Genomic DNA, 23,110 nt, shown 5'->3' on the forward strand with positions numbered 1-23,110 from the left:
TACTCGCAGTGGGTAAACCTGCTTCACAAGCCAGCTATGAGTATACTCGTAGGACGCTTACCGCCGGGAACGAGATTATTGTAGTGACCTTGAAGAAGTGAAAATGCTTGGCTTGTGGGGCTAGCTTCAAAACTGTATTCTCAACAAGCCAACTACGAGTATACTCGTAGGACGTTTACCTCCGGTAACGAGATTATCGTACTGACCTTGAAGAAGTAAAACTGCTCGGCGTAGGGGAACAGACCATGCCAAAGTAGCGTGGCAGCGAACGTGTTAATCCAAATTCGTGAGTGCTTGTCAGAGTATGTGAAACAGCCTGTGTAGTTCAGTAGAAGTTGCGTTTGCACTCTACGACGCTTGACCGCACGACGAAAGATTGGTTCGAATCTAGTCGCCGACTAGAGGAACATTTTCTAAGCCTTTTCTCGACCGGTTCCCGAGTTAGTCGATCTCTGGCATGGGCAAGCGGGTATTTTTCTCCCGGAAACGTAAGAAATTTGGCCATCGAGCCCTCGCTATCGCTATTTTCAGACATTAAAATACTGTGCAAGGGTTAGGGATCATGAGATGGTGGCACTTATTAGCCATCTTCCCTGCGTACCGATTAATTAGCGATAGCCTTGGGCCAGCTATATCTGATTGGCTACCAGTGGAGATTGAACTGCCCACTCAGTCTCCAAAAGTTAGATAAGGCTAAAACGGCCTAGTCTACTATATTATGCGGGAACAAAAAGGTGTTAGCTGATTTTTTTTTTTTTTTGAGTCTATGCCTACGGAAGGGAATACTGCTATTATCTTCCCTATCCATAAGAAAGATGACAAGTCTCTGCACCAACATTACAGAGTATCACTGTTAGCAGTGATTTGCAAGGATTCTAGCAACTAAATTTCAGCCTTTCATAGAAAAAACGCTGGGTGACTATCAGTCTGGTTTTAGATTGAACTTGAAAATTACACTTCGTATTCTGAAAAATTAGAAGAGGAATTCTCAGGTAAACGTTTCAAATGTATTCATCAGCAGTAATTTAAATTTGGATCTTACCACCTGTGCGGCTCACTGGATGTGCTTCCAAAACACAAGGCAACCTTCAGAAAGAGTGCTTAAAAGTTTGAATCTAGTGGCCGTCTAGAATCGAACTTTTTCTAAGCCTTTCTTCAAATCAGCTGCCAAATTAATCGATCTCTGACATGGGCAAGTGGACTTTTCAAGAAAAATCGATCCAAGAACCCACACTATTTCAGACAGATATGGTTAGCATTGAGACGAGATAGCGATATTTTGTGCCCTACCTCTCTTCATCGGATGCCATTTATATATAATTAGTGATAGTCTTGGTGCATCCCCTCATTGGCAACAAGTGGAGATTGAACTTCCCCCTCATTCTGTCTCAAAAAAAAAAAAAAAATGGATAGGGCTCATCTTTCCTACTCCCTATGGGGGGGGAATAAAAGGCATTAGCGGATTTCTATATATATATATATATACCGAATATTTTTTTAATTTTTATATATCATAATTTGCTATGCCGTTTATTTCCAAAATAGTAGATGGATGTTTTAACTGTAACTTTTGAAGAGGGGATGTCAAACTTCTCTAGACTCGAACTTAGAATGCGCTTTTCTTTGGGAGGTCTAGTGCCACGCCATGGGTAGGAGGCGCCCTTGTGCAAAACCTTTTTCAGCTCCCCTTCCATGAAAAAAGTTTTCGAAAAATTTTACTTTGTTAAAAGTACAAAACAGTTTATGTGCATACATAAAAATAAATTTTATTTAACAATAGTAGAACATTGTAATCACTAAAATTCATTAATAAGGAATTTTTAATAAAACTTTTCAAAAATGTTTATATTTTTGAAATGGTGGAGAGGATTCAGAGCCGGGTTACAAAGATTGTTGCACGTCTGTGGGATGTTCCCTATGATGATCTGTGGGCTCCAAAAACTAGCTGATAGATGGAGATGAGATATGATAGAGGTATTTAAATTGTTAAAGGAATTTTACAGGATTTATACTGATGATATTCTTAAGACCAGTGCAGGATGTGAGAGAACGAGGGACCATCCCTGGAGATTGTTTAAGAGTGTGGTTAATAAGGGTGTTAGGACTAGATTTTTTACTTGGAGGGTTGTGAATGGGTGGAATGCTTTGCCAGAGGTGGGTGTGAATGCTTCAACTGTGAATGAATTTAAGGAGAGGTATGACAGGTATTGTGTAAATAATGGTTAGTGTGTCAGTGTCGGGTCTCCTTCGATGAGTCTTTTGACTCCATGGAGACACCGTTAAAATAATAATAATAATATCATTAATAAAAAAAATCAGCTAACGCCTTTTTATTCCCGTATACGGGAGTAGGCGAGGACATTTAGCCCTATCTAACTTTTGGAGACTGAGTGGGCAGTTCAATCTCCACTGGTACCAATCAGAGATAGATGGCCCAAGGCTATCACTAATTAAGCGGTACACAGTGAAGAGAGTCGGCTCAAATGTGCCGCCATCTCGTGGTCCCTCACCCTAACACAACATATTTAATGTCTGAAATAATGTGGGTTCTACGGTCGATTTTCTTGAGTTTACGGGACGAAAAACCCGCTTGCCCGTGCCAGAGATCGACTAACTCGGGAACCGGTCGAAAAAAGGCTTAGAAAAATTTCCTCTAGTTGCCGACTAGACTCGAAACCAAGTCTTCCTTCGTGCGGCCACATCGAATGAGCTACACAGGCTCTCTCTCTCTCTCTCTCTCTCTATATATATATATATATATATATGTGGCGATTAGTTTTTACTCGGTTGTTATACATTTCAAAAAATAGATTTAATGACTCCAAGACCGAGAAAACATATAAAGATTTTAATGATATTAAAATCTTTATATGTAAAATCGGTCTTGGAGTCATTAAATCTATTTTTTGAAATATATATATATATATATATATAAATAAATAAATAAAAAATAGGGCTCAATGGCCTCGCCTGCTCCCCGTGTACGGAATAAAAAGGCATTAGCTGATTTTTTTAAAAAAAGAGCGTGTGTAGCTCAGTGGATGTGGCGTTTGCCAGCCACGGCGCTTGGCCACACGAAGGAAGACTTGGTTTCGAGTCTAGTCAGCAACTAGAGGAAATTTTTCTAAGCCTTTTTTCGACCGGTTTCCGAGTTAGTCGATCTCTGGCACGGGCAAGCGGGTTTTTCGTCCCGTAAACTCAAGAAAATCGACCGTAGAACCCACATTATTTCAGACATTAAATATATATTGTGTTAGGGTCAGGGATCATGAGATGGCGGCACTGAGCCGTTTCTCTTCACTGTGTACCGCTTAAATAGTGATAACATTGGGCCATCTATCCCTGATTGGTACCAGTAGAGATTGAACTGCCCACTCAGTCTCCAAAAGCTAGATAGGGCTAAATGGCCTCGCCTACTCCCCGTATACGGGAATATAAAGGCGTTAGCTGAATTTTTTTTTTTTTTTTGCTGAAAGAAATATTACATAAAGATAATTTGGAGATATGCTTTCAACTATATATAATAATTAGGATAAATGTAGATTTATTTTACATATTTATCAGTCTTGCTTTAGCTGCCACAACATTTTTAATATCTTTAATGTCTAATGAATCCATAATATTATTTTCAATTGATATAATTGATAAATCCGTTAGACGCTCTCCAGACATTGTTGACTGCAAATAATTTTTTATTAGTTTTAGTTTTGAAAAACTTCTTTCCCCTGATGCTACGGATATTGGTAATGTTAAATAAATACGCATCACAATCGCAGTATTCGGAAACGTGTCAGTTAATTTATTTTCATATATATAATTTAAAACATCCTTAGGAGCCGTCTCTTTTCAATAAAAACATTGCAAAGTTTTTAATTCCTCAAATAAAGTCATACCATAAATATCGCGATTGTTGGAATCTTGATGGGAGCACAGTTTTAAGTGCAAATCTTTACAATGTTTCATTAATTCTTCCTCGCTCCAATCTTTTAATTTGCTAGTGTCTCTTATAACTTTAAAGTCCCCGCTATGTTGTTTTAAGATTATGAATCTTTCCGTGACTGAAGTTATTATCGTGTCTAAAATCGCGAAGAAATTTTGTTTAGTTGTCTCATCTGATGCTTCGTAACCAAACATTTTTGTTATTTTGGGAATGTCTTGAAAAATAGGATCAATATTAAGATCGTTTACTACTTCTTTTGCAGTTCTAATAATATTTTCAAAATATTGGTCTGTTCGGCGAGTATTTAATTCTTGTATAGTTTCATCTTCTGTATGGTTGGTAGTGTGTAGTGTTCGTGCAAGCTCCTGATAAGATAAGTATTATTTTCAGTTATCGTTGATAAAATTACTTAATATTGCGTGGTTTTGTTTGCCTTGCGTATTTTAGTGCGTCTATTTGTGTGTTATAACTTATTATTTGATAAAACACGTTGCAATAATTATGGCACCTGTACGAAGAAAAATGGCTGCCAGTAATGATGGTTCGCCATCTTTATCAAAGAACGGTAGTATAAAAGAAATGAGTCAGTGTACTAGCTGTAAAATGTACGCTTTGCGAAGTGCGGTCGGAGTGTGGATAGATGATAATAAAGGATTGAATGTGTGTAGAAAATGTAGGGAGAATGAGGAATGAAGTGTATTTCGGATCATGAGTGTGATAATTTTGTCAAACTTCAGAATGAAGAAAATAGCGATATGACAAGAAACGGCAAGGTTGTACATGAGAATTATGAGAGTGTGAATGTAGAAAATGTGAATGATAGTATTAATGGTTTCTCAGAGAATAACAAAGATGAGATAGATGCATTGAGTGAGATCGCGTTGTTGAATGGTGCGATAGAAAGGGCAAAACAGCAGCTAGAGTGCATGAACAAAAGTCGACTGAATGAACCAACCAGTAATAAAAGGTATGACAGGAAAAATAGGCGTATGAATGTGAACATGAACAAAATGAAGGATAGAGTGCTATATGGAGACTCGTTAGTATGAGGTGTGTTAGTAGAGGATTTGACAAAATCGTACCAACCTGGTGCGACCATAAAGGATGTAACTGAGTCTATTAGAGAGCAAAAGGAAAGGGTGAAAGAAATGATTGTTGTGGCAGGTACGAATGATTTGAAAGGAGATAAAATGGAAATGATAGAAGACCTGAATGAATTGTTTGAGGTAGCAAAAGAAAAGAGTGAGAGAGTTAGAATGATTAATCTTTTGCCGCGGTATGACAGTGAAATGTTTAAAAGGAGGCCATAATTGCGAATGACTTTATGCGTGGATTATGTATGACGAGTGGTGTGGAATTTGTGGAGTTAGTTTGATGGACGAAAGGATCTATATAAGATGGATTTGGCCTGCATTTGAATGGTTATGGTGTAAGAAGACTTGAGAGAGTGTTCTTGAATGTAGTGGATGTGCAAATTCAGGGAAACTAGATTTGTTAGGGGGGGGAGTAGATATACAGTCCTTAGGGAGGCAGTTGAATGTAAGAATGAATATAATAAGCTAGAGCAAATAAGGACAACAAACCAGAGTGGGATAGTTAATATAAGGTATCAAGGTAGGGTTGGGGCTAATGGGGGTCTTAAATTCATGTACACTAATACTAGGAGTATTAGGAACAAGAAGGAAGAGTTTTTGGCCATGGTTGGCACTTCCAGACCACAGGTTATTGGTATTAGTGAAACATGGCTGACTGTAGATGATATAGTTAGTGGGATTGAATGTGATGGATATAGTGTGTTCAGGAATGACAGAGAGAATAAAATGGGGGAAGGAGTATTGTTGATGATAGCTGATGAGGTACAGCCAAGGAGAATAGAAGTTGAATTGCAGAATTGAGAAAAGAGCACATTTGAGGCCATTTGGTGTGAGATTGTGGCTAGCAGAACTAAATATACAATTGGGTGCTGCTATAGACCAGGTGATGGAAAAGATGGTGGTGACAGTATGCACAAGCAAATAGAAGAAATGAGTGGAAGGAGGGTGATTATTATGGGAGATTTCAACTATGGTCGCATTGATTGGAGTGAGGAGAGGACACACGGGAGGAAGGAATTGGATTTTATGCGGTTATTAAGGGATAACTATCTGCAACAGCATGTAATGGAAAATACTAGGGGTCAAAGAGTGCTTGACCTAGTAATTACATCTGAGGATTTGGCTGTAACAAATATGACCACATTGCCACCAATCGGTGAGAGTGATCATAGGGTCTTGACTTGTGAGGTGGCTAAAGGTTTAGAATTTTCAATTAAGACAGGGTACATGTGGAATTATCGGGCGGGAAAGTATGACAAGCTTAGGAGTTTGATTGGCTCAGTGCCATGGCATGTACAACTGTAAGGACTAGAAGTTGATAGTGCATGGGAGGTAGTTAGGAAGTGCTTGCATGAAGCAATGGCTGACTGTATACCTAGAGTCCGAATAATAAATCAAGTAGGGGTTAAATGGATGAATAACACCATTAAGCTGCAAAAAAGAAACAACTATGGATGGAATTTAAGGAGAAAGGTGACCGGCAGGCACATGAATGGTATAAAGCGCAGGCCAGAAGGGTGACGACCGTGGTAAGAAAAGCAAAAAAGGATTACGAAAGAACATTGCCCATGCAGGCTAAAGAGAATCCTAAACAATTTTTTAGATATGTAGCAAGTAAAAGGAAAAATGTACATGGCAGAATGATTTTAAAGAATGCCGATGGTAGGGAGGTAACTGAATCAGTTGAGATAGCCGAGGTACTGAGTGAGCACTTTGCAAGAATATATCATCCAGGTGGTGACATTGCAGAAACAAATAAACCAGTAGATTATACGGGAATTGTGGTGAATGAAGTGGAGGTGAGTAGTCTATTGCATAACCTCAATGTCAATACATCTGTGGGATTGGATGGTATACCAGCTCGTGTAGTACAAGAAGCAGCTAAAGAATTGTCAGTACCCTTGAGCATTTTGTTTAATCTGAGTCTCGGGTCTGGTTTAGTCCCGAGCGGGTGGAAGGAGGGGAAAATAGTTCCACTGCATAAAGGTGGTTCCAAGACTGCTGTTGTAAATTACCGACCGATTAGCATATCAGGAATCATTGTCAAGGTCTTAGAGAAATTAGTCAAGAAAAGAATACAGGATTGGATAGATGAAAATGGGATATTGTATGGGGGACAACATGGTTTTGTGAAGGGTAGATCATGCCTCAATAACTTGCTCACGTTTTATAACACAGTGACGGCTGAACTGGATAGGGGTAATGGGTTTACAGTGATACTACTGGACCTTGCCAAGGCCTTTGACAGGATACCACATGGAACCCTAATCAGTAAACTGGAGCAGATAGGGATAGATATAGGGTTGGTAAGATGGATAGGAGGGTGGTTGAAGGAGAGATACCAGAGAGTGGTTTATTCGGGAGTGGAGTCAAAAAGACGTCTTGTGACTAGTGGAGTGCCACAGGGCTCTGTTCTTGGACCAATGCTTTTCAATTTGTTCATCAATTGGAAAGGATTTGAGAGGAAGTGTTCAATTGTTTGCTGATGATGCAAAGTTGGGTAGAGCAATTATGAGTGCACAGGATGTCAAAATTTTACAGGATGATTTGGATAGTTGAAGACTGGGCTAGGAAAAATGGATGTCAGTTTAATGTGGCAAAGTGTAAGGTTATGCACTTTGGGGTGAAAAGAACAGCAGCAGTATATCGCATTGGTGGAACCGTACTCCAGGAGATTGATTGGAGTACTGTCTGGCAATTACAGCAGCCTTGCAAGGCTGCTGTAATTGCCAGACAGTACTTAATCATATTGGGTTCTGATGATCCATCGGTATAACAAATAATAACCTATTTGTAGGATGAAAGAAAGTTGATAGTAGTTGGGCCTTTTTCTTTGAGCATTTCTTTTGATTTTTTTGTACAGAGATTGGTAAGGTTTAGATTTATGAGGTAGTAAAGGACTGGAAAATAGAGGTTCTTTGTTTATGTAGGCATTTAGCTGATCAAGACCTGCTTCTTTCCTGATAGTGTCAACATATTGTAAAGTTGATGATCTATGAAGTCTGCATTTTTGATTCCAATGTTCATAAGTTTTTAGGGAGATATGATCGCTTTGGTAGCTCACATCATCATCATCATCAAATTCCTGCCATGCACCCTCAAGGGGTGTACAGGATATGATAGTACTACATGAAAAAAATTACATCATTATTAATTTCCTATCTACAATTTTCCTCCAAATCAGTCTGTTACTTGTCAACACTCCAATATTATCAGCTCTTATATTTCTATCGTCTAAAGCACTTTGTACCATATCAATCCACCTATATCTTGGTCTTCCTCTCGGTCGTTTTCCTGCCAACCTGGCAGAGAACACTTGTTTTGCTAATCTTTCCTCTCCCATTCTATTTAAGTGACCATACCACCTGAGATTAGCTCTGCCAATGCATTCCTGGATGCTGACAATGTCAAGTTCTTTCCTAATATCCTCGTTTTTAATGATACTGCCATTGATGCCATCTGTTCATGCCTCTAATCTTTCTCAGGACTCATCTTTCTCACTGCCTCTTTTACCTCCTGTGTCCACCAGGGAGTTCTGATTTTTTTTTATCCTTACAAACAACCTCACCACATGCCTCTCTGGCAGAATCAATCAATGTTTTCTTCAGAGTTTGCCAATGAATCTCCAAGGTTTGATTCCTGTTCTCAAACTCTTTCATTTTTCCTTCAATAATCTTTGTGTATTTTAGTCTACAGCTCACATCTGAGAGCTGCTCAACTTTTATTCGCTTTAAAATTTTCTTACATGTTATTCTTTTCAATATGAAATTCAATTTTATCCTGCTCAAGACTAAATAGTGATCACTTCCAATTTCAAATCCTCTGTACACTCTGGTGTCCTGCACCAGGGAGAAAACATCACTATCAACAATAACATAGTCAATGAGACTTTTCTTATTCCTAGCCTCTTCTCTCCATGTGAATTTGTGCACATTTTTATGTTGGAACATGCTGTTAGTAATAACTAGTCCATGTCCTGAGCAGAAATCCAACAGATATTTGCCATTATTATTAGCTTTGCTCTTTCCTCCAAATTTTCCCAAAATATTTTTGTATGTCTCACAATCATTTCCTACTCTGCTATTTAGATCCCCAACAAGGACCAACTTTTCATTTTTCATTGTGTCAGTTGCTTTTTCTAAAGCCTCAAAAAATTCCTCCACTTCTACCTTAGTAGAACCTTCTGTGGGACCATAGGCACAAATAAGTCTCATTGTCCAGTTTCCCATTCTCATATTTGCCCACATTACTCTACTTGAGACTGACTGCCATTCAATAAGATTAGCCTCATATTTTGTGTTGAATACTATGGCTACTCCTTCTTTTCCTTGATTGTGATTGCCTGAATATAACATTTTGTATTTATTGCTCAGAAAGATCTCGCCAGTTTTGGTCTTTTTTGTTTCAGTCACCCCTATTATGTCGATCTGGTACTTATCTAATTCCTCAGCTAGCTCCATTTCTTTGCCATTCAGGCTTCTTACGTTGATAGTACCGATCTTTAACTCTGGTGATGTTGAGTTGGGGTTTATTTTCAAATTTGTTCCAGTAGCTGACTTTTCGCTGTTCGCCCTGGTTCCCTGGCGAAAACAACGGGGGCCTTAAATTCATAAATAATATCAGAAGCTACTGCTTTGGTAGCTTCTGATATTATTTATGAATTTTATGGTGGCAAATTTTCATCTGTCCTCCAGCAGGTTGAGCCCACATTCTTGTTGGGCTTTGATGTTGTTAGTGGATGAGACCGCACCAGTGATAATCTTGGATGCTTTTGCTTGTATTTTTCTAATTTTTCCTTTACCGATGAGGCCGAAGGTGACCAGTAGGTGCTGCATATTCCATTATTGGTCTTATTAGTGTAGTGCAAGTAGTTTCAAGGATTTTGGCATTGCACCCCAATTTGTTCCACAAACCACCTTTGTGAATCATCTCTAGACCTTTTCCAACATATCCATGTCACCATGAAACCAAATTTGTGCACAATAAGCCATATGAGATCTGATCAAGGCATTATACAGTGGTATCATAACCTCTCTATTTCTGCATGTCAGGGTCACCACATTATTGTCATTATCCGATGTGACGTCTTCACAACTTTTGCAATGTGGCCCCTGAATCTCGGGTCCTTGTCCACCATTACTCCTAGTTCTCTCATCTCCTCTACTTCCTTTATAGTTTCCCCACCAAGTGTATACTTTGCATCCCACCGTCGCTTACCAAATCTTAAAACCTTACACTTTGCAACACTGAACTGACAGTTCCGTTTACCTGCCCATTCATGCAATCTATTCAAGTCCTCTTGTAAGGTTATAAGATCTGCTCGACTCTGCATTGCTCTCCTCCGTTTTGCATCATCTGCAAACAGTTGCACATTACTAGTTAAACCCATTCCAATCTGATTAACATTCAAATTGAACGACAATGGCCCCAAAACTGACCCCTGTGGCACACTACTAGTGACCTTTCTTTTTTGGGATACTGCACTCCATATACAACTTTCTGATACCTATCTGACAGCCAGTCACTGATCAAACTCAGAAGTCTGTTATCCATTCCCATCTATTTCAATTTATATAAGAGCTTGTCATGTGGCAGTCTATCAAAAGCCTTTGCAAAATCCAGGTACACCACTGTATATGCATCTCCCGTGCCCAAGATATTTGTCACCTTGTTATAGTACGTAAGTTAAGATCTCCATGATCTCCCCCTAACAAATCCATGCTGATAACCACAGATAATTCTGCTGTTATCAACCCATTTCTGTATCCTACTTCTCACCAATCTCTCCAGTATACCTTCACCACAACTCCAAATATACAGACCAGCCTATAATTTGAAGCTACAGCCTTATCACCACCTTTATGCAGTGGAACCATTTTACCCTCCTTCCACTCCCTTGGAACCTGTGCTGTTGTAAGACTTTTATTAAACAGGCATGGCAATGCTACTGCCAATTCCCTTAAGATGCGTAGTGATATGTCATCAAATCCTATCACCTTATTGACATCAAGGTTATTTATTTCCTCAAATACCTCCTGCTCACTCATAATTAAGCCATTTTCCTCCTATGTCCTCTACACTTAAGTTCCTCATGATTCCACCTTAGCAGGATGAAACACGCTTATAAATAGATACTGAATACCTCAACAACAGCAGTTACCATTCTACCACTTTCGTCCATTAATTTCATCTTACCATGATCATTCCTCTTTCTCCTTGCCACATACCTTAAAAACCTCTAGGGTTTTTCTTTGCCTAATTTGCAAATTTCTGCTCATACTCTACTTTTTTCCTAACTAACGGAGTCACTCTCCTGGCTTTTTCTTTATACTTTTCATGTGACTGATTATTACTATTATTCACCTTGTACTTCCTCCAAAGTATTTTCTTTTTTCAGATTTTATGCTTAAGCTCCACATTCATCCATTTTACATCTACCTTATTCAGCCCCTTCGGAATACATTCACACATTTATGCTGTTATGTATTTCTTTGTTAGTTCCCATGCAGCATTTATTTCCTTACTGCTCAACTCCTCGTTCCATGTTATAGCCTCAAGCTGTCTGCCAAGCTTGTCATAATCACTAAGCTTATAATTCCACATATATCCATTCTTCACAAAAGTCTGCATATAACTAACCACAACACAAGTGATTACTTCTGGTGAATATTATTATTATACAGGCACCTCCATGGAGTCCGAAGACTCATCATGGGAGACCCAATCTATCCACACAATTTATCATACCTCTCCTTGAACACATTAACAGAATATCTGATGGCATTATTGAAGTTTTATATTTTAGCAAATTTCATAGTTTATTACTGGTGGCAAAGAAGATTTTGTAATTGGATGTCTAATAAAGCTCAGTAAATACTGAGCTGGTTGTTTTCTCTTACTGTGATACATTTAATGCTGTTTCATAGCGTGCTAAAAATGTAATTGGTTTATTTTTTTACTACTATAGTTGAGGAAATTACATTAAATAAGAACCATTTTGAAATGTAGAACAAGGTCATTTAATTTTTGGATATGATTTGATTCATCTTTTACCTACTGATATGAATGGAATAAAATTTTCCGTAACACAACTTTATCAGTACATAATAACAAATGTCCTTATTTTTTTATTACATACTTTGATTTTAATAACTTTTCTTTTCTCACAGTACAAACAATAGCTGGGCATGAAACAGAAATACATTAATCTGCTTGTCAAAATTAAAAACAAGAAAAATTATAAATAAAATATTCATTTTTCTTCGGCATTTCTAATTAAAGATGTACATATTTACTACACCATAAGTCATAATTTTTGGAAAACTCAGAGGAAAGGGAGGGCAGGGATGGTTGAATGAATATCTACACTATTTTTTAAGGCATAAATGTAATCTTAATTTTTTTCCCTTCTATTTGCTAGCTTTTCTAGTTATATATACAGGACTAAAATATTTCTGTACAAGTAATGAGCAGGTAAGGTAACCCTGAAAATAATTTGGGTGTTCTTGGATACAATCTATAATGCACTTTTAAAAATTTCTTTTCTTTCTTTCCTTTTTTTTTAATTCTCGGTTAATGTAAGCAAACTGTGACAGCACACTGTCCTCTAGACTAGTAATAATACTGGATTTTGTAGAAACAATCACACAATGCAACCATAAAACTATATAAAGAAGATATTTTCATTTTTCTGTACAAGATGAACAAGTAGAATGATGATAAGAATTGGCAGCCTGCAAAAATAAATAATATAAATGAGAATATAAATAATTAAATAAATACATTAAAAATTAAATTAATCAATTTAAAGTTTATAAAAGAGAAACTAGCTATACCATTTACTTGCATCAAGATGTACACTATATTCTGAAATAAACAGAGAGAGAGAGAGGTCAGGTCCAATTGATTTTCATCCATGAAATGTATAAGCAGCAGCATGCTTTTGACATGTTCATAAATTAAGAACTGGCTTGCTGTTGTCTGTTACGTCCGAGTTCACAACAGGAAGTGCTGACTATTCAAAATGTCAGTATGTGAAGTTTAATCAAAAGGCATCCAGTCATGTCTGGAGAAGACTGGTTTGTGATTTGTTGTCAGTTCATCATATGTTGTATTTGATAGCACAAATTTTTTTTGAATTTTGTGTTAAATTCTAATGAATTTAATTTAAGGGTGCTACTGACAGTATTTGGAGAGGAGATAATTAACTATGCAAGTACGAGTAATTTGGCCTTTTATCTTATATTCCTGATACGTACTCTCAATGGACAGAATAATATGATAGAATAAAAACTCTACATTATTACTAACTTTATATTGACAATTTTCCTCCAAATTAGTCTTATCTGTCAATAATCCAATGCCTTCAGAACTTATAATTTGATCTTCTAAAGCACTTGTAGCTGCATTAAACAACTTACATCTTGGTCTTCTTTCTCTGCATATTTTTCCTATCATCTTAGCATCAACCACTTGTTTTGCTAAACATATCTGAACTTACCCATTCTGTTTAATTCGCCATATCACCTGATTACTTCAGTTCAACACATTCCTGAATGATAACATTGTCGAGTTACTTTCGGATATCTTCTGTTTTTAATGATTCTGCTCACAATGTCATCTATTCACTCCCTTAATTTTTCTCAAAACTCTAATATCTGTGGTCTCTAGTTTTAGATCAACTGTTTTATTTCTAACCTAGCTCTCAGATCCATAAGAACACTATGTTAGATGCTGCTACTTTAGTATTTTGACTAATTTCTTTCATAATTGTTCCATAAAATTTATTCAGTTAACTCCCTACTATACCAACTTTGCTTATTTTGTTGTCTATTTCCATATTTAATTTGCCATCTTCACTAAAACCTGCCTGAATAGTTGAAATGTTTAACTTTTTTTAGGTTATGAATTCCTGAGAAATGTACTGGATTGATATAAGAGTATATATAACATCTGCATAGAGACAGCTAAGATTAACATTACCAATTTTGATATCAGATTTAATACCACTTTCCTTCATAATGTGATCCATATAGATAATGAATAATAGTGGAGATAATGCGCATCCTTGTCACACCTGATTTAATATCAAACCATCTTCCTGTACCTCTTTCAATTCTGCTACTTTAGTATTTTGACTAATTTCTTTCATAATTGTTCCATAAAATTTATTCAGTTAACTCCCTACTATACCAACTTTGCTTATTTTGTTGTCTATTTCCATATTTAATTTGCCATCTTCACTAAAACCTGCCTGAATAGTTGAAATGTTTAACTATTTTTAGGTTATGAATTCCTGAGAAATGTACTGGATTGATATAAGAGTATATATAACATCTGCATAGAGACAGCTAAGATTAACATTACCAATTTTGATATCAGATTTAATACCACTTTCCTTCATAATGTGATCCATATAGATAATGAATAACAGTGGAGATAATGCGCATCCTTGTCACACCTGATTTAATATCAAACCATCTTCCTGTACCTCTTTCAATTCTAAGCTGACTTACAGCTTAAATAGAGACTATACACTGCTTCATATAATGTCCCATTTACACCATACAACTGTAGCATTTTGAAGAATTTTTCTCTTGGCACCTTGTTATATGCTTTTTCCAAATCCACAAAACTTATATATAGATCCTTATTATATTCCTATGATTTCACAACTACTTGTTGTAAACAAGTAGAAGGGCTTACATGTTGGCAGTTATGTCAATTTATTTAATGGTTTTAATTCATAACACAAGAATGTGGAATTAAAAGACTAGTGATTATGGAAAACTTAGGAGAAACCTGGAAGCTGCAGTGTGGAAAGAGGAGTTGAGTGAGAAGGATATAGATGCTGTGTGAGCATTAATCAGAAGCTATTTAACAGAAGCAATGTCTGAATGTGTTCCAAAGGTGAAAAAGCTAAACAAGGCAGGAGTAAAATAGATGAATAAAGAAATTAAGTGCAAAATCTAGAAGAAGAGGAAAAAAGGCATTATGGAGGAAACAATACCAATGTTGGTAATGATCAGCTGCATAAAGAGTGCAGAGAGAGGCCAGAAAAGTGAACCTAGTTTGTAAAGGCGGCAAAAGTGTAGTATGAGAAGAAATTAGCCAATCAAGTTAAAAAAAAAAAAAAAATTCTAGTGAGTTATTTTGACATGTGGCAAGCAGAAGAAAAAATGACTATGGGAGAATGATGCTAGTTGATGATGCTGGCAGATTGATAACCAGGGAGGAACATATAGTTGAAGTATTCGATGATCTGTTAATTAATGTATTTCATCCTTGTGAAGGCAACATCAGGAGAAGATGGAGGTATAGAGAGTATGGTGATGGAGGAACTGATGGCAAATGAGCAGGAAGTATATGAGGAATTAAGTAAACTTGCTGTTAATAAGTTTAACAGCAAGTTGTGCAACAGGACAGGTCCCAAAGGTAGGGAAGTTGGGAAAAATTGTTCCACTTCACTAAGGAAGAGGATAAAACAGGCTACAAATTATAGCTCAACATGTGTGTCTGGAGTGTTGTTAAGGTATCTGAGAAGTTGGTGAAGACTAGCATTCAGAAATGGGTTGATAATAGCGGTATTCTTTATGGTCAGAATGGTTTTGTTAGGGGAAGGTCATGCTTTAGCAATCTGCTTATGTATTACAACAAAGTGACAAATTCACTCGATAAAGGAGATGTATATATGGTGTACTTGGATTTTTCAAAGGTCTTTGATAGACTACCACATGACAAGCTAACTAGTGAGTTGGATAGTTGATTGGCTCTCAGACAGGTATCAGCAGGCTGCATATGGAGGAGTGGTATCCCAAAAGAGGAAGGTCATTAGTGGTGTGTCACAGGGAATCTGTTTTGGGACCATTATTGTTTACATTAATGACATTGGGACCAGCTTAACTGGATATGTGCAGCAGTTTGCCGATGCTGCAAAGTTGGGAAAGCTATGAGAAGTAGAGAATCTGAATAGACTATGTGAGTGGAGCTCTCAGTTTAATGTTGCAAAGTGCAAGGGCTTGAAATTTAGTAGATAAGGTTGGGATGCAGAGTATACAATTAATGGAGAAACTTTAAAGGAGGTGGAGATGAGCGATCTGGGAGTGATGGTGAACAGAAACATGAAGTTTAGAGATCACATTGCTAAATGCTGTAAGAATACTCCAATAGATTATGACATGCAGAAGCAAAGAGGTTATGGTTCCCTTGTATAAAGCTTTGATCAGGACATATAAGGACTATTGCACACAGATTTGACTGCCTGGTTTTCAGAGGGATGAGGATATATTGGAGAGGGTCCAGAGAAGGTTTACTAAGTTAGTGTCAGGTCTATGGAATGTCCAATATGAGGGAATATGATTGAGACATATAAGTTGGTGAGGGGTTGTTTTCAGATTAATATGGAGAAAATATTTCGCAGAGTAGAGGGAGGCAAGGGTAGAACCAAAAGCCATCCCTGTAAGTTGTATAAGGAGGGTGTGAGCAGGGGAGTGAAAAGCAGGTCCCTTTTATGGAGAATGATGGCAAGTGAAATACATTGCCTGAAATATCTTGAGTACAGAAACTGTGAATGGGTTTAAGCATGGTTTGATGATCCTTTTGCATGAGAGAGTACCGACCTCCCGTGATGAGTCTTTTATATAATAAAAAAAAATATTTGCTGATATTATATCCAGAATCTTCAGAGTCCAGAAACAGTTTATCAGTACACGAACAGCAATAATTTAGTTAACAGTGGGACTAGTTTAAAAAATTTTAACAGACAACACAAAGAACTAAAGTCCTAATTGGCACCATCTATTGTTGGATAAAGAGAGGGGAGAAAAAAGTATCAATTTGATCTTTAAATGACTGTCTCCCAGACCTCTGGTAAATTGATACAGTCATACTAGTTGAGGTTTGGGGAATGTTTTTAAAGCTGCTGCTGATTCCGTTCACCTAATGACAAACTCCTTTATCACATCCAGGAGTGTATGAAGTACTTGTGACCTGGTTTACTATGGACAGAGAGGAAGAACTGTTGACATCCACATTGGAAAACGTACAAAATGCATTCGGCACTATTGTTATGGCAAGTCAGGACTACCAGACCATTCCATTGGATACATGCTATACAGAAGTCATAAGTCAGATTGTTTTTGGAATCGGCAACAGCTTTAAAACATTCCCAAAACCTCAACAAGTATGGCTGTATCAAATTACAAAAAATCTGGCAGACAGTCGTTTTAAAACCAAATTAATACCCCCCCCCCCACTTTAATTCATTGCATTGTCTGTTACAATCTTTTAAACTAGTTCCACTGTTAACTAAATTGTTGCTGTTTATGTACTGTGACAAGCTGTTTTTGTGCTCTAAAGATGTTAGATATAATACCAGTGAAATATCAGCAAATAAGCTAAATAAATAATTATTTTCTTATTATTCTTGTGTTGGATAAAGAGAATTAATACCATTAAATAAATTGACATTTGTCTTAAACTGAAAATCTGATCAAGCAACCTCTGAGTATATGAACCCTACTTGTTCCTACAATGATTAGTGGCACTGTTGATATAGTCATATATTAAAAAAACTGGCACAGAAATGGAAGATATGAATCCAAATCAAATTTTAATATAAGACAGTCAAGAATCACTAATATGATACCAGCTGGAGCATAATCCAGTCTTTGTAGCCTTGGCTGTAATTACAATTAAAACCACAAGGCTAGTACGTCTGGTAGTGTCCAATGTTTGTCTGTTTTGCAAGATAAAAAAACTTCTCATTTTCATATGAAATGATTAACTTATCAGTTGTCATATCCTTGTCTTGTTATCCCTAAAGTGATCATCTACATCTATATAAATTATATTAGCAACCTAGACAATAAAGTGCATTGTGCTATGTTTGTTAGTCTTGGAATAACTTAAAACTGGAGTTAATAAGATTCACATTAATGAGACCTTTATTAGCACAGCAGTTACAGTGGCAAAGAATGACCAAATTTTTAGCATACTGTTGTGTGTGTTTCCCCAAATGGTTGGTGGGATAGGAATGTTTCATTACTAGAGACTTATTATAGAACAAGGTAGTTTCCTGTTGCCCTCCTTGTCTAATAGTATTCTATGTCTGTAGATATGCATGTTCACAGAGTCAGTTTGCCTGTTTTGAGGGATGAAAAACTAATTTTCATGAGAAAAAACTCTTCACTTCTGTATGAGGCCAACTCACCTTTGACTGAAAATCGCTGAAAAAACTTCTTTGCATCATAGACTGAATTCAAATTCAGATCTTTCCAACCAAAGGGCTTCAGTGAAACTAACCGAGCTATGGAGGCAAGTATAATATTACTAGACCCCAAAACACTACACTAAATCTGCTGTAGCTCAGTTAGTTTCAGTTTAACAATGATAAAGCTTAAGAATCAATCTGAATGGCTAGCATTACATTTCCATCTCTGTAAAATCCAACATTAAATAAGTACAGATGCTTAACATTAAAGCTGCATAACTGCAAATTCCAGTTGCATGAGTATTTTAATAAATGAATACGTTCAAAACCACAGAAGAACAAAAAAAAATGAAATCTACAACTTTACAGTCTCTATTCTCTTTCTCAAATGAGTACTATTTGGGGTCAGTACTGATATTTGCTTCTGAAATGAAATATTGAGTGCTGTATTTTGCACAGGATACATTTGTGGTCTGTCCATGAAGGCTTCTGCTCACTGGCAAAGGGTATTCATGGATAATTAAGATGATGGTTGAAACACACTACCAAATACTGAAACACATGATTAATCTCATGTTATACTAATGTACTTAAGTGCCAAATGAAAGGACTTGTTGCAGGCTACAACCAATTACAATAGCAATCCATAATATGCAGTGGACACCATGCTTGCCTGAAAATTACAGATTCTACTTAGAGTTGCTTCTCATTCCTGGTTGGTCCATTTTTGCAAATGATTGCCGTAGTGGAGAATCTATCAGCTAGTGAATATGCCACTCCCTTGCTAACTGTATGATCATCAGATAAGGTGATCACTGCTGCTGAACCACACATTACCTACTCATATATGAAGCAAAAGAAATGTGGTTCCCTAAAATGAAGGAGAAACATGCATTTTTATCAGGCCACAGATTTGATTGCCAGGTTTTCAAAAGGAAGATTGACTGGGTTGGTTTCTGGTCTCTGGAATGTGAGGACAGACTGAGAGAATGCAAATTACAGAGCCTAGTGGATGGAAGGAAGACATGATCGTGAAGTATAAGTTGGTAAGGGGTAATTACCAGATTAGTGTGAATGAAATTTTTCACATAGACTATCTAGAGACAGGGGAAGAATGAGGGCCATCCCTGGAAGCTGTATAAGGTGGGTGTGAGCAAGAAGGCGAAGAGTAGATTTTTTGTATGGAGAGTGGGGGATGATTGGAATGCATTGCCTGAGAGTGTAGTGATTACGGGGACAGTGAATGCATTTAAGTTGGGGTACGATGAGCTGTGCACGTGAGAGCGGATCCTCCTACGGTGAGTCCCTTGACTCCATGGAGGCCTGTTGATGATGATGATGATAATAATAATAATGAGTAAAAGTGAGCAGAGACAGATGGCTCACAGGCTGAAGCATAGGTAGTGAATTAAATTTGTGCCAGAATTAAAGGTGTACTGGCTGTTGACAGCAGAGCTAGCTTAATGTTTTACTCAGTAGATTACTGGCAGCCAAGAAGTGAAATGCAGGTAGTTATTCCTTGTGGTTTCCTGCATTTCACTTCTTGGCTGCTAGTAATCTGCATTAAGTAAAGAGCTAATTTTAATATCTTATATTTGAATATCAAGATTAATACAACTTTCCTTAAAGATGTGGTACCTATAAACTATAAAAAGCAGTGGAGATGAAGTATAACTCCTGTCTTCCACCTGATTTATTGTCTAACCATATTCCTCTAGATCCTTTGAATTCTAACCGCGGCTTCGTCACTTATCAGATTTTAGTGTTTTGAATAACTATCATTTTTTTTTTTTTTTTTTTTTTTTTGAGATCAAAACAAAACAAAGTATGCCTTTCAGAAATTTTTCAGGAGCACTTAGCAAGGAAATTAATCTATAAATCTTGCTTCCTTTTCCTGCTGTCTTTGCTAGAAACACCAGTTTTTGCTGATTTTCCATTCTGTTTAAGTGATCATATCATACCAACTTAGATTAACTCTGCTTATGCATTCTTGAATAAAATATATAGATGTTTTCTGATATTTTTAGTCTTAATATTCATGCTATTTGCTCATTCCTCTCAATATCTGTGGTCTTTGATCAAATGTTTTAAAATTCATCTAAGATCCATTATATTAATTGATCTTAGATGAATGCCAGCCCGGTTGGCCGAGTGGACAGCGTATCTGCTCTTCAGCCAAAAGGCTGCGGGTTTGAATCCTGCCGTGGGCACGGATGTAGATGATGATGGTAGTTGCAGCTCGTTGTAGTTAGCGGATTGAGTGGTGGAGACAGAGTTGTAGAGTGGGTACCCTCCCTTGATGAGTCTTTGGACTCCCTGGAGGTGTTACGTAATAATAATAATAATTAAAATGATGTTGAACACTGTCATGCATACTGCTAGTTTGATCTTTTGGCTTTTCTTTCTTGCTCCATAAAAATTTATTTATATGGTTTCCTACCACACTACTCTTATTTGTTCTATGATCTATAATCCATATTTTATTTGCCATCTTCACTAAGAATTGTGCATAAAGAGCTAAGCTGTAACCTATTCTATAAGTTCACTACTAGAAACAGTTGTTTTTTGGTTTTTCCCCACTTATTTTCATATCAATTTGTTACAATAACTGTTTATTTATTTAATCAATACCCTAAATTAAATAAGAGTAATTAGGGATGGGTATTTGCATATCACATTTATTACAATAATTACATAATTTAGTTAAAAGACACATCAAAACGTGGGGAAGATTTCAGGAAATAAAATCTGCACAGAGTAAAGAACTATATTTAATGCTCTCTATTTGAACATCAGGTTTAATACCAGTTTTCTTAATAATGTGGAATATATTATTAATAGAAGTGGAGATAAGTGCTTTACACTTTACTTAAAACTGAACTCAAATGTAAATAATTCAATTCTGTTTCAATTCCAAATAAAACATGCAAATTAAAATTCAGTTTCATTGTCTTCATAACTATTAATTTTTTTTTCTTACCTTCACATTATCTATGCTTGTTCACTTTTTTAAGCTGCTCTCTGAAGAGGATAAAATATTACGAAGCTCTTCAACTTTGGAATTATCTTTACTTGTAGCAAAGGAACTTGCTTCACAACAGTCTGAGTCATCAGAATGGAAGGACAGAGGTCTTTTCCTTCCAGCAGGACTAGAAGTTTGAAAAATGCCACCATCTGAACTATTTATACTGTTTTTAGCATACATAATTTTACTGAATGATATATAGTCAGCATTGTTTTCACAACCTCGCAATGGTGGCAAGAAGTCACACAATGCATTTTCTTCCAATTTACAGAGTTCTGACTCACAGGAGGAACAATTCAGTTTGGCACTGCAGGAAGAATGAAAGTCTTGTGTCTCTATGGGTGGTGTTAATTTGAACAATGGTGGTGACTGGATGGGCCTCTCCTCCCTATCATTCTCTTGACAATCTATATCATAATTTGGGTCAGACTGGACGGAGCTGCAACTGAGGAATGGATTATCATCATTTTCTAAAGATGAGAGTGATGGAGGGGAGGATGGCAACTCTGGAGAGACTGAATGTGGAGATATAGCCATTTCTGCTGATATATCTGACCGGGCACTGTGCATTCTGACCAAAGTCCTTCGTAGTAAAGTAGGAGAGGCAGGAAGGGAGTGAGAAGGCTGCCGCCTAAATATTGCTCCTTTTCCCGAGCTTGTAGAATGAAAATTGTCATCTGGAGTAACTGGGGTACCAGGTGGAGTTAAACAACTTGATGGAGAAGGCAATTCAAATGAGCATGAAGGAGATAGTTCCTCATTATCCTTTCCTAATTTATCAAGTATTTTTTGTCCACCTTTGAAGCATGATAATGAGGCAAAAGGATTATGAGAAGTATTATTTCTTCTGTAGTGGGGATCACCTTGAGATATAGCTTCTCCAATATCTTTAGGAGTAACAGCTGCTTCTTTCATAACAACCCCATTGGATTTGATTCCTTTTTTATTATCACGTATAGCTTCCATTTCATCATCCTCCATTCTTCTCCGCCAATGGGTAACTAAAGTAAAAGAACAAAAATTTAACACATAAATATAGCATATTATCTACTTTTTTTATCAAATTGAAATATCAAGATCTTATGCCTTTATATGTAAACAGACACACACACACAACAAAGACTTACAAATTGCCTGGACACTTTTGATTCCATCAGAAGCATCCCCTTGAGAATAATAACCTCCATTAACACTGGAAGGAAATGAATGTCCACCTTTACCAAGTATTTCTTCAGCACCTGTACAGCCTGAAATCATGTTTTCTAAAGTGTTTATACACTCTTTGAAAGATGGACGGCAAGATGGATCAATCTGATGGATCAAAAATAAGAATATAAATAAATATTAAATCATTTGTTTATGGATGCCAATCTTTTTTGATAAGTTCCTGAAAGAAATCTGTTTTAGAAACTTATCTTATTGAAATGGCTTATATTAGCAAAACAGGTGTGATACTTTAACAAAGAAATATAAATCTGAGGAAAAAGGTTATAAAAGTTTTGTCTTGGTTTGAAACCAATTCAGAAGGTAGATAAAATACAAAATAACCATACTGTAGACCATAGGTAGCCAACAGCAGGCCCGTGCCAGGATAAAAACTATATTAAATTATATATATTGTCAATTTAGCTATTAGTTTTGACTGCAGATTTCTGATTGATATACTAGTTATATTCATTATTTCTGATGATGGAAACAATTAGTCAACAATCATCACAAAGAAGCCGACTGCCTGATGACTTTTAAAAATTTGTTACGAATATCGTCATCATCGTTGAAAATCGACTTTGATGAATTTGTTGCCGCACGTTTTCATTAAGTTGTGTTACATGTAAAAAAAA

At 36.7% G+C, this 23,110-nt stretch overlaps 1 protein-coding gene across 4 annotated transcripts in view; it reads right to left on the reverse strand.

Annotated features, from left to right (window-relative positions):
* Nucleotides 1-12,086: 12,086 nt before the first annotated feature.
* Nucleotides 12,087-23,110, reverse strand: part of cdi (serine/threonine kinase) — a 276,437-nt gene continuing 265,413 nt past the window's right edge. For 2 of the 4 annotated variants that reach the window (XM_090415955.1, XM_090415954.1), the window contains exons 10-12: nucleotides 22,397-22,580; nucleotides 21,225-22,270; nucleotides 12,087-12,767 (exon numbers count right to left, since the gene is read on the reverse strand). In XM_090415955.1, coding sequence (XP_090272081.1) covers nucleotides 21,246-22,270; nucleotides 22,397-22,580 — 1,209 coding nt within the window. In that variant the 3' untranslated portion in view covers nucleotides 12,087-12,767; nucleotides 21,225-21,245. The remainder of the gene's footprint in view (nucleotides 12,768-21,224; nucleotides 22,271-22,396; nucleotides 22,581-23,110) is intronic. The other 2 variants (XM_090415953.1, XM_090415956.1) reach the window with 2 other exon arrangements.

The sequence above is a fragment of the Typopeltis vanoorti genome, chromosome 3, assembly GCF_054136105.1.
Source record: "Typopeltis vanoorti isolate ZY-2024b chromosome 3, IOZ_Tvanoo_1.0, whole genome shotgun sequence".
NCBI classification, from domain to species: domain Eukaryota; kingdom Metazoa; phylum Arthropoda; class Arachnida; order Uropygi; family Thelyphonidae; genus Typopeltis; species Typopeltis vanoorti.